Source organism: Rhinoraja longicauda, chromosome 31 (genome assembly GCF_053455715.1).
Source record: "Rhinoraja longicauda isolate Sanriku21f chromosome 31, sRhiLon1.1, whole genome shotgun sequence".
In the NCBI taxonomy this organism is placed as follows: Eukaryota; Metazoa; Chordata; class Chondrichthyes; order Rajiformes; family Arhynchobatidae; genus Rhinoraja; species Rhinoraja longicauda.
Window position 1 is genome coordinate 21,764,728 of NC_135983.1, and position 17,662 is coordinate 21,782,389.

At 51.2% G+C, this 17,662-nt stretch overlaps 1 protein-coding gene across 1 annotated transcript in view; it reads left to right on the forward strand.

Moving 5' to 3' along the window:
* The window catches only part of adamts13 (ADAM metallopeptidase with thrombospondin type 1 motif, 13), a 71,043-nt gene that overhangs the window by 18,523 nt on the left and 34,858 nt on the right, over positions 1-17,662 (forward strand). Inside the window, exons 11-18 of the mRNA XM_078425862.1 lie at positions 309-413; positions 1,992-2,143; positions 2,925-2,988; positions 4,743-4,869; positions 7,880-8,028; positions 9,282-9,402; positions 11,953-12,033; positions 13,497-13,678. Of these exons, the coding sequence (XP_078281988.1) occupies positions 309-413; positions 1,992-2,143; positions 2,925-2,988; positions 4,743-4,869; positions 7,880-8,028; positions 9,282-9,402; positions 11,953-12,033; positions 13,497-13,678 (981 nt within the window). The remainder of the gene's footprint in view (positions 1-308; positions 414-1,991; positions 2,144-2,924; positions 2,989-4,742; positions 4,870-7,879; positions 8,029-9,281; positions 9,403-11,952; positions 12,034-13,496; positions 13,679-17,662) is intronic.

Here is a 17,662-nt window from a genome sequence, read left to right on the forward strand (position 1 = left end):
ACACAACAGACTGGAGTAACTCCGCGGGTCAGGCAGCATCTCTGGAGAGAAGGAATAGGTGATGTTTTGGGTCTAGGCCCTTCTTCAGGGTCTTGATGACCCTAAACGTCACCCATCCCTTTTCTCCAGAGATGCTGTCTGACCCGCTGAGTTACTCCAGCATTTTGCGTCTGTCTTCGGTCTAAAACTAAATATAAATGCAGTTCCATTTTGAGAGGGGTTAAGTTGTACATTTGCTGCTACATGTTTAACGTGTGTTGTCATTCTCTGCATTGCCCTGTTTATCGCTCGGCTTTGTGCCTGTCCAGGATGTGTGCAACGTTCTATCATGTCATCAGGATCCATCGGACCACAGCTCGTGCACCCGCCTGTTCATCCCCCTGCTCGACGGGACAGAGTGCGGCCCCAACAAGGTATCGGCAGTGCGTGTGGAAACCTAGAGCTTCTCATGAATGTGGCGTGGAGCCGTGGATCAATGGTGGCGTTTATGGTTTAGAAACATAGAAACATAGAAAATAGGTGCAGGAATAGGCCATTCGGCCCTTCGAGCCAGCACCAATATGATCATGGCTGATCGTCCACAATCAGTACCCCGTTCCTGTTTTCTCTCCATGTCCTTTGATTCCATTAGCCAGAAGAGCTGCATATCTAACTCTCTCTTGAAAACATCCAGTCTATTGGCCTCCAGTCTTATGTGGCAATGAATTCCACAGATTCACAACTCTCTGGGTGAAAAAGGTTTTTCCTCATCTCAGTCCTAAATGGCCTACCCCTTATTCTTGAACCGTGACCCCTGGTTCTGGACTCCCCCAACGTCGGCAGGTCATGGTTTGATGGGCCAGGAGTCACGCTGAGGCACGGTCGTTGTCGCAAGGCGGGTGGACAACTGCGGCCGATCCCATGGTCCATGGAGGCACGTTTGGTGGGATTTTGAAGGAGAGCTGCAGAGTGAGAGGGACAGGCCTCAAACAAACACTACACGTATGTCGAACCAGTCGTAACGGTTGGGGGCTCAAATTGGTTGGTCAGTTCTGAGGAAGCTCGGTCTTGTCAGTCGAGCTGTACCAAAGAAACGCTGATACTTTCTTTAACTTGAGTTCCTGTCTCTCCTCATGTGGACAAGAAAGATTCCACACTGGTATCTCGCGAGAGGCCATCTCCCTGATTTTCTGGTCTATTTTTTAAAAAATCTTTCAATCAACACCACTAAAGTCGATGGCCCTGTCGTAACTTATTAACTTTATTTATATGCTGTAACCGTTATTCTTTTTTGTGCACAACCCGCAGGCATTGCCACTTTAATTTCACTGCACAGTATGTGTATGTGACAAATAAATTTGACTTGACTTGATGTATCTCATTACTGTTTGCACGAGATTCCAAAGCGATATTATCTGCTGATTTTGATATGTCACCATTATTTGTGGCACGGTGGCTCAGATGGTAGAGTTGCTGCTTTGCCGTGCCAGAGACCCAGGTTTGACCCTGACTACGGAGTTTGTACGTTCTCCCTGTGACCGCGTGGGTTATCTCCGGTTTCCTCCCACACTCCAAAGACGTACAGGTTTGTAGGTTAATTGGCTTCGGTAAAAATTGTCAATTGTCCCTCGTGTGTAGGATAGTGCTAGTGCGCAGGGATCGCTGGTAGGTGCGGACTCGACGGGCCGAAGAGTATGTTTGCACGCTGTATCTCTACACGAAACTAAACTCAACCGTTGTAATTACAGTCAAAAACCACTTCTTTGGCTACAACAGACTGGAGGAACTCAGCGGGTCGGGCGATATTCTACCCACAGATGCTGCTCGGCTCACTGACTTCCTCCAGGAGATTGTTTGTTGCTCCAGAGTCCAGCATCTGCAGTCTCTGGTGTCCGCATCTCACGACTTCTTCGGCCTGTTCGAAAAGCTTCACATCAAAACCAATCCTATACCTGGCGCCGATCGATCCGCACCGGTGGGGAATGATGCTCACGGATGTTCTTTCTTCCCAGTGGTGTTTAAGAAGGAGCTGCACGTCTCTCGGGGACCTGAAAATGGTCGGGGCCGTCCACGGGGCGTGGTCAAGTTGGAGCCCATTCAGCGGCTGTTCACGGAGTTGTGGGGGAGGGGTCACGTCCAGGCACAGATATTGCAACAATCCAAGGTGGGTAGACAACCGCGGAGAGCAAACCATCCGAATGTAGGAGTGGAACTGAGCATCGAACCTGGTCCCCCACTCATGTAAACCATGGCTGATCACTATCTTAACTCCATTCGCATGCCCCGTTTCTTCCTTTTTAGAGATACAGCAAGGAAACAGGCCTTTCGGCCCACTGAGTCACCCATTCAAACTAGTTCTATGTTATCCTAGTATGTAGAAAGGAACTGCAGATGCTGGTTTATGCCGAAGACAGACACAACATGCCCATTGTCCACTCTGCCATTCAATCATGGCTGATCTATCTCTCCTTCCTAACCCCATTCCCCATTCCCCATAACCTCTGACACCCGTACTAATCAAGAATCTATCTCTGCCTTAAAAATATCCACTGACTTGGCCTCCACAGCCTTCTGTGGCAAAGAATTCCACAGATTCACCACCCTCTGACTGTGGGTTTTCTCCGAGATCTTCGGTTTCCTCCCACACTCCAAAGACGTACAGGTTTGTAGGTTAATTGGCTGGGCAAATGTAAAAAAAAAATTTTTTTTAATTATCCTTAGTGTGTGTAGGATAGTGTTAATGTGCGGGGATCGCTGGGCGGCGTGGACCCGGTGGGCCGAAGGGCCTGTTTCCACGCTGTATCTCTAAATCTAAATCTAAATCTAATGGGGTTCTCCCTATCCATGGGACTCAGTACTACTCCATCTTAGTCATTGAAGCCATGCTGGGATCTTCCACCCTCCTGAAAGGTTTGACGATTCACACAGTGTTTGGATTTTTCTAGGCCTGGTTTTGGTGGGCGTAAGTGCGAAGGATCGGATCTGGAGGCAACAATGTGCAACGCACAGGTAAGGGCGAGTGTGCGAGTCAGATGAACCGGGAACACTAGATGTGGGGAAGTGCACACCGGCAGTGTGCTGAGAGTCAGGGCGGCCACGGTGGCGCAGCGGTAGAGCTGCTGCCTTACAGTGCTTGTAGAGACCCGGGTTCCATCCCGACTACAGGTGCCGTCTGTACGGAGTTTGTAGGTTCTCCCCGTGACCGCGTGGGTTTTCTCCGCGATCTTCGGTTTCCTCCCACACTCCAAAGACATACAGGCATGTGGGTTAAGTTGGCTTGGTGTATGTGTAAATTGTTCCTAGTGTGTGTAGATGTGTGGGGATCGCTGGTGGGTGCGGACACGGTGGGCCGAAGGGCCTGTTTCCGCACTGTATCTCTAAACTAGCCCCATATTGTACAGGCACATTATACTTCCCAGGCAGAGAATGGATGAAGGCATTTGGAGAGAGATACAAGAGGCGTATGAAATTTAGTTTATGTACACTACATCAGAAAATTGATGTTATTTGATTTGCGAGAGGAAGTTTAAATTTTAATGAAAACATTTAACACCCTTAAGGTAAATAACAAAGTTGAGCCAGACAAATCACTCTCTGTGTCGAGTGGTTGGCAATCCTGAGCACGATGTAGGTGTTGAGGGGAGGAAGGAAAGGCTGAGATTTTTATTTCGTCCAAATGGAAATAGTTGAGCATTGAGATCCCAGAAAGAATATCGTGTGAAAATTCCTTCTGCCATTGGAATGGTATCAACACACACTAACACTGTTTCAAAAAGTCAGAAGAGTGAAATTTGTAGCACCTTTCCCCATTGCCCTTAGTTTAGTTTAGTTTAGATTAGTTTAGTTTAGTTTTGAGTGACAGTGCACAAACAGGTCCTTCGGCCCACCGAGTCAGCGCCAACCACGATCACCCCATGCATTAGCACTACCCAACCCATTAGGGACCATTCAAATTTGAGGAAGGATATTCTTGCTATTGAGGGCGTGCAGCGTAGGTTTACTAGGTTAATTCCCGGAATGGTGGGACTGTCATATGTTGAAAGACTGGAGCGACTAGGCTTGTACACACTGGAATTTAGAAGGATGAGAGGGGATCTTATCGAAACGTATAAGATTATTAAGGGGTTGGACGCGTTAGAGGCAGGAAACATGTTCCCAATGTTGGGGGAGTCCAGAACGAGGGGCCACAGTTTAAGAATAAGGGGTCGGCCATTTAGAACTGAGATGAGGAAAAAAAATTCAGTCAGAGAGTTGTGAATCTGTGGAATTCTCTGCCTCAGAAGGCAGTGGAGGCCAATTCTCTGAATGCATTCATGAGAGAGCTGGATAGAGCTCTTAAGGATAGCGGAGTCAGGGGGTATGGGGAGGAACGGGGTACTGATTGAGAATGATCAGTCATGATCACATTGAATGGCGATGCTGGCTCGAAGGGCCGAATGGCCTCCTCCTGCACCTATTGTTTATTGACCTTTTTATAATTTTTACCAAATGCAATTAACCTACAAATCTGTAGGTCTTTGGGATGTGGGAGGAAACCGGAGAGCACCCGGAGAAAACCCAGGCAGTCACAGGGAAAACATAAACGCCATGCAGGCAGCACCCGTAGTCAGGGTTGAACCCGGGTCTCTGGCGCGGATGGCAGCAACTCTACCACTGCGCCACTGTACCGCCCTTGCCACCATGTAGTCACCAATGCCGACGGCTGGGGTGTCTGTACCTATATTTTGTCACCTGCTGTTTTTATCTTTTTGCTATTTGTGCAGCTTTGCCAGGAAAGTCAGTTTGACTTCATGGCTCGACAGTGTTCGGAGACCAATTCTCAGCCTCTAGAATTGACACCCAGGGTTCCGGCTTACTATAACTGGTTGCCTGCAGTTGGTTACACAAAAGGTAAAATGTTATTGAACATGGAGCCCAGCTCCACGATACCGTCTTTTCAAATAGTTAAGGGGGTGATTCAAATGTGTGACAGCACAGAACACAGGTAACCATTGTGTAGGAAGGAACTGCAGATGCTGGTTTAAACCGAAGAGAGACATAAAATCCTGGAGTAACTCAGCATGAATATCCACAAGTATAAGAAAATAACTGCAGATGCTGGTACAAATCGAGAATATCCACAATCCTGCCCGTTCCTCACCATCCCTCAGTTTTCCCCTCAAAAAAGTTATTACTCAATTTCCTTTCAAATTATACTTTTTAATCTACTTCCACCAACATTTAGCGTAGGAAAATAACTGCAGATGCTGGTACAAATCGAAGGTTTCACAAAATACTGGATTAACTCAGCGGGTCAGGCAGCATCTCTGGAGAGAAGGAATGGGTGACGTTTCGGGTCGAGACACTTCTTCAGACTGAGCAGTTCAGTCTGAAGAAGGGTCTCGACCCGAAACGTCACCCATTCCTTCTCTCCAGAGATCATCATCATCATATATCATATATACATACAGCCGGAAACAGGCCTTTTCGGCCCTCCAAGTCCATGCCGCCCAGTGATCCCCGTACATTAACACTATCCTACACCCACTAGGGACAATTTTTACATTTACCCAGCCAATTAACCTACATACCTGTACGTCTTTGGAGTGTGGGAGGAAACCGAAGATCTCGGAGTAAACCCACGCAGGTCACGGGGAGGACGTACAAACTCCTTACAGTGCAGCACCCGTAGTCAGGATCGAACCTGAGTCTCCGGCGCTGCATTCGCTGTAAAGCAGCAACTCTACCGCTGCGCTACCGTGCCGCCCGATGCTGCCTGACCCGCTGAGTTACTCCAGCATTTTGTGATTCCACCAACATTTAGGCATCAAAGTAATTTGTTGTAATTAAACGGACTTTCTCTTCATCTCTGCTTCTGGTATTGATTGCCTTTAATCCAATACAGCATTTCGTGAATAAATACCTTTGATTTGTACCAGCATCTGCAGTTATTTTCTTACACTACTCAGTAATACAGTGGCTCAGTCACTCTCTGAGTATCCCCACTCCCCTGCCCTCACACACTCCTTCCAGCCCTTCCTCAATGAGTACAAATGCACCGAGCCAAGCTCACACACACATTCCTCACGCTCCTGTGAATATATTGATACTATACAATAGATACGATAGAACTTTATTTATCCCAGGAGGGAAATGGGTGTGCCAACAGTCATAAAACACAAGATACATGAAACATGAAATTAAAGTGACAAGTGGAAAGGATTGGGGATGTGCAGAGATTGGGAAGGAGGGGGGGGGGGGAGTCAGTCTACTCCATGACAGAAGGAGGAGGAGTTGTATAGGTTGATAGCCACATAGTCCTGTAACATTAGTCTGAAGAAGGGTCTCGACCCGAAACGTCACCCATTCCTTCTCTCCCGAGATGCTGCCCGACCTGCTGAGTTACTCCAGCACTTTGTGAATAGTCCTGTGACATTCTGTGCTGCATCTTGTGGAACCAGTCTGTAGCTGAAGGTACTCCTCGGGTTGACCAGCGCGTCATGGAGGGGGTGAGCTGTATTGTCCAAGATGCTCCGCAGTTTTAGGAGCATCCTCCCCTCCAAGACCACCTTCCACGAATCCAACTCTCCACACGACAGCGAAGAAGGTGGCAATGGCCACCTCCGATCGGTAGAACATCTGCAACATCCTGCTGCAGACGTTGAAGGAGCGGAGCATTCTCTGCCTGTTCTTGCCGGGAATAGACACAAAATGCTGGAGTATCTCAGCGGGTCAGGCAGCATCTCTGGAGAGAAGGAATGGGTGACGTTTCGGGTCGAGACCCAGGTCCTCCTCATTGTCGCCCCCTAGTGGTCAAAGAGCTGCTGCCTGAATTGCTGTGTGGATTCGACCATCCAGTGGCACGGTGGACACCACCTCACAGTGCCACAGCCTTGAGAAATGCAGGGATATCCACTAAACGTGCTCTTTAATTGACCCCACTGAACCCTCACCAGGAAGGTCAGCAAGCATTCTCCTCCAACTGGTACACTAATCAATCTGAGCAGGTACACTAATCAATCTGAGCAGGTACACTAATCAATCTGATCCAAACTCAGTGAGGACTGGTGTCAACCAAGACTGTTTCACTGCCCGAACACCATGGGAGACGTGCCTCAGCCAAGACGTCATAGGTTTAAGGTGAGAGAAATAAGAGGTGAGGGGGGGGTGTAATGTGGAACATGCTGTCTGAGTTGGGAGAGGAGGTACATACTCTCACATGTTACAAGCATAAATGTTACAAGGTCAGATTGCAGGAGCATATTTGAAGAGCAAGGCACAGTTGCTTCTAGACCTTTCCTCTCTCTCTCTCTCTCTCTCTCTCTCTCTCTCCCTCTCCCTCTCCCTCTCCCTCTCCCTCTCCCTCTCCCTCTCCCTCTCCCTTCTCCCTCTCTCCCCTCTCCCCTCTCTCCCCTTCTCTCTCAGTCTCTCTCCCTCACCCTCTCTCCCGCCCTCTCCCCATCTACTCCGCCATTCAATCAATCTCTCCCTCTTAGCCCCATTTTCCTGCCTTCTCCCCATGACCCTTGACACCCATACTAATCAAGAACGTATCAATCTCCACCTTAAAAATACCCATTGACTTGGCCTCCACAGCTGTCTGTGGCAATGAATTCCACAAAGGCACCACCCTCTGACTAAAGAAATTCCTCCTCATCTCCTTCCTAAAGGTAAGTTCTTTTCTACTGAGGCTGTGGCCTCTGGTCCTAGATTCTCCCACTGGTGGAAACATCCTCTCCACATCCACTCTATCCAGGCCTTTCAGTATGCGGGAAGTTTCAATTAGGTCCCCCCTCATCCCTCTAAACTCCAGCGAGTACAGGCCCAGTGCTGTCACATGTTAACCTGATCATCCCTGGGATTGGTGCCAGTCTGTGGTTTGAGTGCCCTGCAGTAATGCTGTGCCTTTGCCCATTGCCAGGGAGCATGCTGTGTAAGCACCTGTGCCGTGTGGAGGGGATGAACTTCATGTTGAGTCGGGGGGACAGTTTTGTGGATGGAACGAGATGTGAGTCGAGTAACTTGGAGACAACGTCATTGCACAATCTCTGCGTTAAAGGAAATTGCAGGGTAATTAAACGCACCCCTCCTCTCTCATCTACGGTCAGCAGGCTTCCCATGATGGATAGTCACCCCCACTGCCCCTCACTCTGTGTGCACCTACCACTGTTTGTCCTCATTCAATGCAGACCCAATCCCTCCCTTCACCTTCCCCTCAATCCCAGTGCTTCCACTCTTCCCTGCATCTCCCTTTCGGGAATTCCAAATGTTCCTCACCCCCTCCTTCCACTCTCACCCAACTCCGCACTCTCTCACCCGCATAGGCACTCACTGCCCTGGCCCCTCCAGTCCTCACCCCACTGCCTCATCCTCCTAGACACTCACTGCCCTGGCCCCTCCAGTCCTGTCTCCCTCCACTTCCCACCTTCCCACAGCCCCCCCTCCCTGTCTCTCACCCTCCCTCAGCCCCCCCCCCCCCCCCCCCGTCTCTCACCCTCGCCACCCTCCCTCAGCCCCCCTCACCCACCCACGGTCATTCACCCCCTCTCCACCCCGAACCTCCCCCTCCCCTGAACCTCCCCCTCTCCCCCCGAATCTCTCCCCCCTCACTGTCCCTCGCTCTCCCTCACTCCCCCTCACTCTCCCTCCCTCTCCTTCACTCCCCTCACTCTCCTCCACTCTCCCCACCTCTCCACTCTCCCTCACTCTCCCTCCCTCACTCTCCACTCTCCCTCCGTCACTCTCCCTCCGTCACTCTCCCTCGCTCTCCCTCACTCTCCCTCCGTCACTCTCCCTCCGTCACTCTCCCTCCGTCATTCTCCCCCACTCTCCCTCCGTCACTCTCCCTCCGTCACTCTCCCTCACTCTCCACTCTCCCTCCGTCACTCTCCCTCCGTCACTCTCCCCCACTCTCCCTCCGTCACTCTCCCTCACTCTCCACTCTCCCTCCGTCACTCTCTCACTCTCCCTCACACTCTCTCACTCTCCCCCACTCTCCCTCCATCACTCTCCCTCCATCACTCTCCCTCGCTCTCACTCTCCCTCCGTCACTCTCCCTCCGTCACTCTCCCTCGCTCTCCCTCACTCTCCCTCACTCTCCCTCCCTCACTCTCCCTCCGTCACTCTCCCTCGCTCTCCCTCACTCTCCACTCTCCCTCCGTCACTCTCCCTCACTCCCCCCCCACTCTACCTCACTCTCCCTCGCTCTCCCTCGCTCCCCCTCACTCTCCCACCCTCTCTGTGTAATTTACCCAATTGTCTTGAGTTATTTTGCTGATTGAGGGCGGTTTTCCCTGTGCTGTTAGTTTTGTTTTTGCTCGTAGGTGTTCGGCTGTGATGGAAGGATGGACTCTGGCCAGATGTGGGACAGCTGTGGGGTCTGTGGTGGTGACAACTCCAGATGCCAGAAGATGGTTGGCTCGTACACCGAGGGCACTGTCCAGGGTAACTCGGACTTGGGACGAAGCTTTGTAGCACCGGTTAAAGCTGTGGAATCCTGCTGTTTCCTCATTAGATTAGAGGCTCCACAGATGCTCCTCAGATCCCTAGGCCTTGCATTGATCCCTTGGCCAATGCTGTATCCACGAGTTTAGTTTAGTTTAGACTTTAGAGATATAGCGCCAAAGCAGGCCCTTCGGACGACCGAGTCCGCTCCGACCATGATCAGTACACTAATACGATCCTACACACACACACTAGGGACAATTTACAATGTTACCGGAGCACCCACGTGGTCACGGGGAGAACGTACAAACTCCGTACAGACAGCACTGGTAGTCGGGATCGAACCCGGGTCTCTGGCGCTGTAAGACAGCAACTCTACTGCTGCGCCACCGCCGCCCTAAATTTAGTTTTGTTTAGTTTAGTTTACTTTACTTTATTGTCACGAGTACCGAGATACAGTGAAGAGCTTTTGTTGCGTGACAACCAGTCAGCGGAAAGGCAATACTTGATTACAATCGAGCCGTCCGTCCACAGTGTACAGATCCATGACAAAGGGAATGACATGAACAACGTTTAATGCAAGATGAAGTCAGTAAAGTTCGATCAAAAATAGTCGATAGCAGTGCAGGATTGTTGTCCAGTTGTTGGTGGGATGGTTCAGTTGCCTGATAACAGCTGGGAAGAAACTGTCCCTGAATCTGGAGGTTTTCACACTTCTGTACCTTTTGCCCGGTGGGAGAGAGGAGAGGAGGGAGTTGCCGGGGTGCGACTTGTCCTTGATTACACTGCTGGCTTTGCCGAGACAGCGTGAGGTGTAAGTGGAGTCAATGGTATGGAGGTTGGTTTTTAATTCAGTTTAGTTTAGTTTAGTTTAGAGATACAGCGCGGAAACAGGCCCTTCGGCCCACCGACTATCTGCGCCAACCAGCAATCCCCTCATATCAACACTATCCTACACACACAAGGGACAATGTTTACATTTACCAAGCCAATTAACCTACAAACCTGTACGTCTTTGGGGCGTGGGAGGAAACCGAAGATCTCAGGGAAACGCACGCAGATCACGCGGAGAACGTGCAAACTCCGTACAGACAGACACCCGTGGTTGAGATGGAATCTGGGCCTCCAGTGCTGCAAGTGTTGTTTGGCAGCAACTCTACCGCCGGCCTCCACAACTCCACTTGCAGTCCTGGAATGGGGCTGCTCCCAAACCGTGCTGCGATGCGATGCACCCCGATAAAATCCCCAGTGAACCAAACCTCGAGGGCAGCTGACCGTCAAGCGATGGGGGCCAACACTCCCCTCCCCTCCCCTCATCCAATCCAATGCTCACGGCACAGAGCGCACACACACAGGGACTGCAACAGCAATCAATAGATGGCAGGAAGGGAACAGATGGAGGTCACGAAGCCCCTTGAGTCTGGATTCAGTTAGTTCATGGCTGATTTATTATCCTTTGGAACGGCAAGGAACGGCAGTGTGGTGATTAAGCTATGGGCTGATATCCAGGAACGTGCACTATTAATCTGCAGGCACATGTGCAGCAGCTGGAGAATTTAAGATCACATTAATAAATCAGGAAGAAAAAAACAAGCACGTTGTTGCTGACTGAGAAACTCTTGGCTCACTACACAACGCTTCTCTTGTTCACTGAGGTCGGTCAGGGGAAGGCAGTCTGCATTCACCACGTCTGGTCTCCACACGCCAGGCATTGCACCTCCAGTGTCACTACACCCTCTCCAACCTCCCTCATCTCCACCCTCCCTCGTCTTTCCACCCCCTCACACCCCTCTACACCCTCCCTCATCCTTGCAGCTCCTCCCTCATCCCTCCATCCCCTCTCCACTCCCTTCCATCCCTCCATTCTCCCTCATCCCTCCATCCCCCCTGCATCCCCCTCCACTCTCCCTCATCCCACAATCCCCCTCCATCCCTCCACTCTCCCTCATCCCTCCACTCTCCCTCAATCCCTCCATCCCCTCTACAACCTCCTCCATCCCTCCACTCTCCCTCATCCCTCCATCCCCTCTCCACCCCCCTCCATCCCGCCACTCTCCCTCATCCCTCCACCCCCCTCCATCCCTCAATCCTCCATCCCCTCTCCACCCCCCTCCATCCCTCCACTCATCCCTCCATCTCCTCTCCACCCCCCTCCATCCCCTCTCCACCCCCCTCCATCCCACCACTCTCGCATCCCTCCACCCTCCCCACTTATCCCTCTACCCCCCTCTCTGCCCTTTCTCATCCCTCCACTCTCCCTAATCCCTCCACCCTCCCTTGTCCCTCCACCCCTCTCGCCACCTTCCTTCACCCCTCCACTCTCCCTTATCCCTACCACTACTCCCTCCGCCCTCTCGAGTCTCTGCCCGCCTCCACCCTCCCTATTTAGCTTATTAAATCCTCTTTTTATCTTGCACGTTACAGAAACGCCACCTCCACCGAGCGCCTGGAAGCTCTTTGAATTTTGCAAAGTTTGCTGTCTCTCCAGTTTATGTGCATCACTCTATGCAACAGTGCGCAGCTGATAATTAATTTACTTTTGATTTGCAGAGTATGTCACTTTCCTCACAATCCCATCACGGTCCACCAATGTCCGGGTTTCCAACACCCAGACTGTATTCTCTCATCTAGGTAAGTTATTGACGAAAGGTTTCAGTCATTTTATTGAATGGCCTTCATCAGTCAGGGTATTGAGTGTAGAAGTTGGGACGTTATGTTCCACTCGTACAAAATGCTGGTGAGGCCACACTTGGAGTATTGCGTTCAGTTTTGGTCACCCTGGAGATAGTAAGGATGTCTTCTTCTTGCGTTTGAGGCAGCAGAAGTTATGTAACGCCCTCCAGGCGCTGTAGCCAGTGCAATGTGCTGTTGTCGAGGGCCGTGAGGTCTACACCTCCACCAGGGGGGCGGAGGACAGTGCAGTCGAAAATGCCGTGCTGCGCTGCTGGTCTTCTCCACACACGCAGGCTGCTGATGAACGCAACCCCCAACGATGCATGTTGGCATTGAACCGGCCGACCCCTGTGCGGAGCCGGTTCAGGGCGACCCACTCTTTGTGGGGCATGTCCGAGCCGGGCGGGGCTGTGGTGCTCGGTGCCACAGTGAATTGAGGAGGTCACAAAGTCTGTTCCCAGCTGGTTCTCCATGCTCCTAGTATGTTGAAACCGGAGCCACAGAGGGTCGCTGCATGACGGGAGAAAGTGCGACGAGATGACAGGCGTTGAGGTCCCAGTTGCTGTGAATCCTGGGCGAGGTGGTGCAGAGGATGTCATGAAGCTAGAAAGAGTGCTGAGAAAGCTTACAAGGATGTTGCCAGGAATTGAGGGGCTGAGCCACAGGGAAAGGTTGGTCAGGCGAGGACCTTATGCCTTGGAGCGCAGGAGGCTGAGGGGCGACCTTAGAGAGGAGTATAAAATCACGAGGGGAATAGATAGAGTGAATGCATCGTCTTTTACCTCATCTATTGTATCCGCTGCTCTAGATGTCAACTTATTTACATCCTGTTATAAAGGCCGCCATTGGTGGAGCGGGAGCACGTGGCCGCTGGCTGGGTGAGGTCACATGGGGCACGGGGCTGCGATGTCACCCTTTGTCCCTTATTTGGGAGTGAGGAAGTTGGCAACCCTACTAATACGGGACAAGGGCGGTCCCGCACGAGACAAACCAATTTAGCCCAAAATACGGGATGTCCCGGCTAATACGGGACAGTTGGCAACTCTAGTACTGAGGTACGGGGGAAAGCTTTTGTTGCGTGCTAATGAAGAGGGGGGGGTGGAGGAATCGAGTCCTGATGCAGAGTTTCGACCAGAAACATCGGCCATTCCTTTCTCGCCACAGATGCTGCTCGACCCGTTGAGTTCTTCCACCAGGTTGTATGTCACTCCAGATTCTAGTATGGCTCTCAGTTTCACTTTCAGTTTTGTTTATTGTCACCTGTGCCGAGGTCCAGTGAATAGCTTTTTGTTGCGTGCTAACCAGTCAGCGGAAAGGCCGTACGAGATCATGATCGAGCCGTTTACAGTGTACAGACGCATGATGAGGCAAGAGCGTTTAGTGGGAGGCAAGTGTTATACACATCGAAGTTTTTGTTGCAGGGGTGAAGGTTAACGGGCAGCATGTTGTCGCTGGTGCCAAGAAGCTTTCCCTCAACACATCGTATCCCAGCAACCTGGAAGACAATCGAGTTGTGTACAGGTTGTATCTGACGCAGCAGAACCTGCCGGCCTCCGAGGAGATCATCATCAATGGACCCACACGTGAAGCCATTGAGGTGCAGGTGAGAGTGGGAGAAAATAACCTCACTCGGAAATGGCTCTGGCCAAGTACTTCCCAATTAGGGTTGCCAACTTCCTCACTCCCAAATAAGGGACAAAGGACGACATCACCGCCCCGCGCCCCACTTGACCTCACCCAGCCAGCGGCCACGTGCTCCCGCTCCACCAATGGCGGCCGGCCGCCATTGGTGGAGCGGGAGCACGCGGCAGCTGGCTGGGTGAGGTCACGTGGGGCGCGGGGGCGGTGAAGTCGCCCTTTGTCCCTTATTTGGGAGTGAGGAAGTTGGCAACCCTACTAATACGGGACAAGGGCCGTACCGTACGGGACAAACTAATTTAGCCCAAAATACGGGATGTCCCGGCTATTGCAGGATAGTCGGCAATGGGAATATGGAAATGCACAACACAGCTTCTACACTTCTGTACCTTCATCCCACTCGCTGAATTACTCCAGCACTTTGTGCTTTGATCAAGATTCCAACATCTGCAGTTCCTTCGAAGATAGACACGAAATGCAGGAGTATCTCAGCGGGACAGGCAGCATTTCTGGAGAGAAGGAATGGGTGACGTTTCGGGTCGAGACCCTTCCTTGTTTAGTTTAGTTTAGAGATACAGCGCGGAAACAGGCCCTTTGGACCAGCGAGTCTGTGCCGACTGGCGATCCCCGCACACTAACACCATCCTACACACACCAGGAACAATTTACAATTTTACCAAAGTTAATTAGCCTACAAATCTGTGCGTCTTTGGAGTGTGGGGGGAAACTGGAGTTCCCGGAGAAAACCCACGCAGGTCACGGGGAGAACGTACAAACTCCGTGCAGACAGGACCCGTAGTCAGGATCGAACCCAGGTTTTAGAAGGTTGAGAGGAGATCTTATCGAAACGTATAAGATTATTAAGGGGTTGGACACGTTAGAGGCAGGAAACATGTTCCCAATGTTGGGGGAGTCCAGAACAAGGGGCCACAGTTTAAGAATAAGGGGTAAGCCAGTTAGAACTGAGATGAGGAAAAACTTTTTCAGTCAGAGAGTTGTAAATCTGTGGAATTCTCTGCCTCAGAAGGCAGTGGAGGCCAATTCTCTGAATGCATTCAAGAGAGAGCTAGATAGAGCTCTTAAGGATAGCGGAGTCAGGGGGTATGGGGAGAAGGCAGGAACGGGGTACTGATTGAGAATGATCAGCCATGATCACGTTGAATGGCGGTGCTGGCTTGAAGGGCCGAATGGCCTCCTCCTGCACCTATTGTCTATTGTCTATTGTCTCGGGCGTCTTAAGGCAGCAATGCCACTGTGCTTGCCATAGTTCCTTGTCATCATTTATTTTCATCGTTCAAATGAGGATTGGGGCTGTCCATATATTGTGTAGAAGGTGTGGTATCGAACAAAGGCTCACTCATTATTTATCGTAGACAGTTTCAAGATTATAATTGTAAGGCTTGGTGGTGAGATTGACCAAGGAAGGTTTTAGCAATGATGAAGTTACTATGCAAGCTCTCCCTCTGCCTGTTGCTTCTGTTAACTGTGATAAAGATCGCTAGTTTTGCAATTAGCTGAGCAGATGCTGCATCAGAATAGGCAGCAATGCCTCATGTAAACCAGAGGCGAGAGTATACATTATTGATTAAACCTGCTCTAAAATTAATGAGCTAAACTCCCTCTCGCTGTGCAGAACAATATGCTAATGCATATGAGGAGAGTAACTGTGTGAGAATCAGAAGAAGCAAATTCTAAACCCAAAGATCAACAGATTGTATATAATGCAGCAACAGCCCACACAGAGTGCTTTTACTTTAGTTTATTGTCACGTGTACCCTACAGTGGAAAGCTATTGTTGCGTGCTATCCAGTCAGAGGAAAGGCAATACATGGTTACAGTCGAGCCATTTACAGTGTATAAATACATTATAATGTAATAACGTTTACTGCAAGGTAAAGCCAGCCAAGTCCGATCAAGGATAGTCTGTGGATCACCAAAGAGATAGATAGTAGTTCAGGACCGCTCTCTGGTTGTGATGGGATGGTTCAGTTGCCTGATGACAGCTGGGAAGAAACTGTCCCTGAATCTGGAGGTGTGTATTTTCACACTTCTGTACCTGATGGGAGAGGGGAGAAGAGGGAGTGGCCAGGGTGCGACTCGACCTTGATTATGCTGCTGGCCTTGCCGAGGCAGCGCGAGGTATAAATGGAGGCGATGTAGAGGGCGGGAGAGTGTGTCAGGTGGTGGCTGGATTCAGGACACAGCTCCAAAGGGCACAATCACTGGTCAATAGCTGGAGATGGAGTTTACTGAACCTCGTGCATCATAGAAACATAGAAACATAGAAACATAGAAACATAGAAAATAGGTGCAGGAGTAGGCCATTCGGCCCTTCGAGCCTGCACCGCCATTCAATATGATCATGGCTGATCATTCAGCTCAGTAGCCTGTACCTGCCTTCTCTCCATACCCCCTGATCCCTTTAGCAAAAAGGGCCACATCTAACTCCCTCTTAAATATAGCCAATGAACTGGCCTCAACTACCTTCTGTGGCAGAGAATTCCACAGACTCACCACTCTCTGTGTGAAGAAATGTTTTCTCATCTCGGTCCTAAAAGACTTCCCCCTTATCCTTAAGCTGTGACCCCTGGTTCTGGACTTCCCCAACATCGGGAACAATCTTCCCGCATCTAGCCTCTCCAACCCCTTAAGAATTTTATATGTTTCTATAAGATCCCCCCTCAGTCTTCTAAATTCCAGCGAGTACAAGCCCAGTATATCTAGTCTTTCCTCATATGTAAGTCCCGCCATCCCAGGGATCAATCTGGTGAACCTTCTCTGTACTCCCTCTAAGGCAAGAACGTCTTTCCTCGGGTTAGGAGACCAAAACTGCACACAATACTCCAGGTGCGGTCTCACCAAGGCCCTGTACAACTGAAGCAGAACCTCCCTGCTCCTAAACTCAAATCCTCATGAAGTGCAAGTACTCTGTCACCAGCACTGGCAAGCTGATTATAAATAGTGCTCAAGTCTTGGAGATGCACTGAAGGGGAGGTTGCTCCGGGATCTGCTCCTAGTTTGCTCCTAGTCCTGCCAGTGGGCAGTCAGGGCGGCTTAATGGGTTTTTTATCTGGCCCACAGCTTGTCGAACAAACCTCAGGAGCGGTACTGAGGCTGTGCCACACTGCCAGAGGGGCAGTACTGAGGCAGTGCCGCACAGTCAGAGGGGCAGTACTGAGGAAGTGCGCACTGCCAGAGGGGCAGTACTGAGGCAGTGCCGCACTGTCAGAGGGGCAGTACTGAGGAAGTGCGCACTGCCAGAGGGGCAGTACTGAGGAAGTGCGCACTGCCAGAGGGGCAGTACTGAGGCAGTGCCGCACTGTCAGAGGGGCAGTACTGAGGAAGTGCGCACTGCCAGAGGGGCAGTACTGAGGCAGTGCCGCACTGTCAGAGGGGCAGTACTGAGGCAGTGCCGCACTGCCAGAGGGGCAGTACTGAGGGAGTGCACACTGCCAGAGGGGCAGTACTGAGGCAGTGCCGCACTGCCAGAGGGGCAGTACTGAGGGAGTGCACACTGCCAGAGGGGCAGTACTGAGGCAGTGCCGCACTGCCAGAGGGGCAGTACTGAGGGAGTGCACACTTCCAGAGGGGCAGTACTGAGGGAGTGCACACTGTCAGAGGGGCAGTACTGAGGGAGTGCGCACTGCCAGTGGGGCAGTACTGAGGGAGTACCGCACTGCCAGAGGGGCAGTACTGAGGGAGTGTGCACTGCCAGAGGGGCAGTACTGAGGGAGTGCGCACTGTCACAGGGGCAGTACTGAGGGAGTGCGCACTGCAAGTGGGGCAATACTGAGGGAGTACCGCACTGTCAGAGGGGCAGTACTGAGGGAGTGTGCACTGCCAGAGGGGCAATACTGAGGGAGTACCGCACTGCCAGAGGGGCAGTACTGAGGCAGTGCCGCACTGTCAGTGGGGCAGTACTGAGGGAGTACCGCACTGCCAGTGGGGC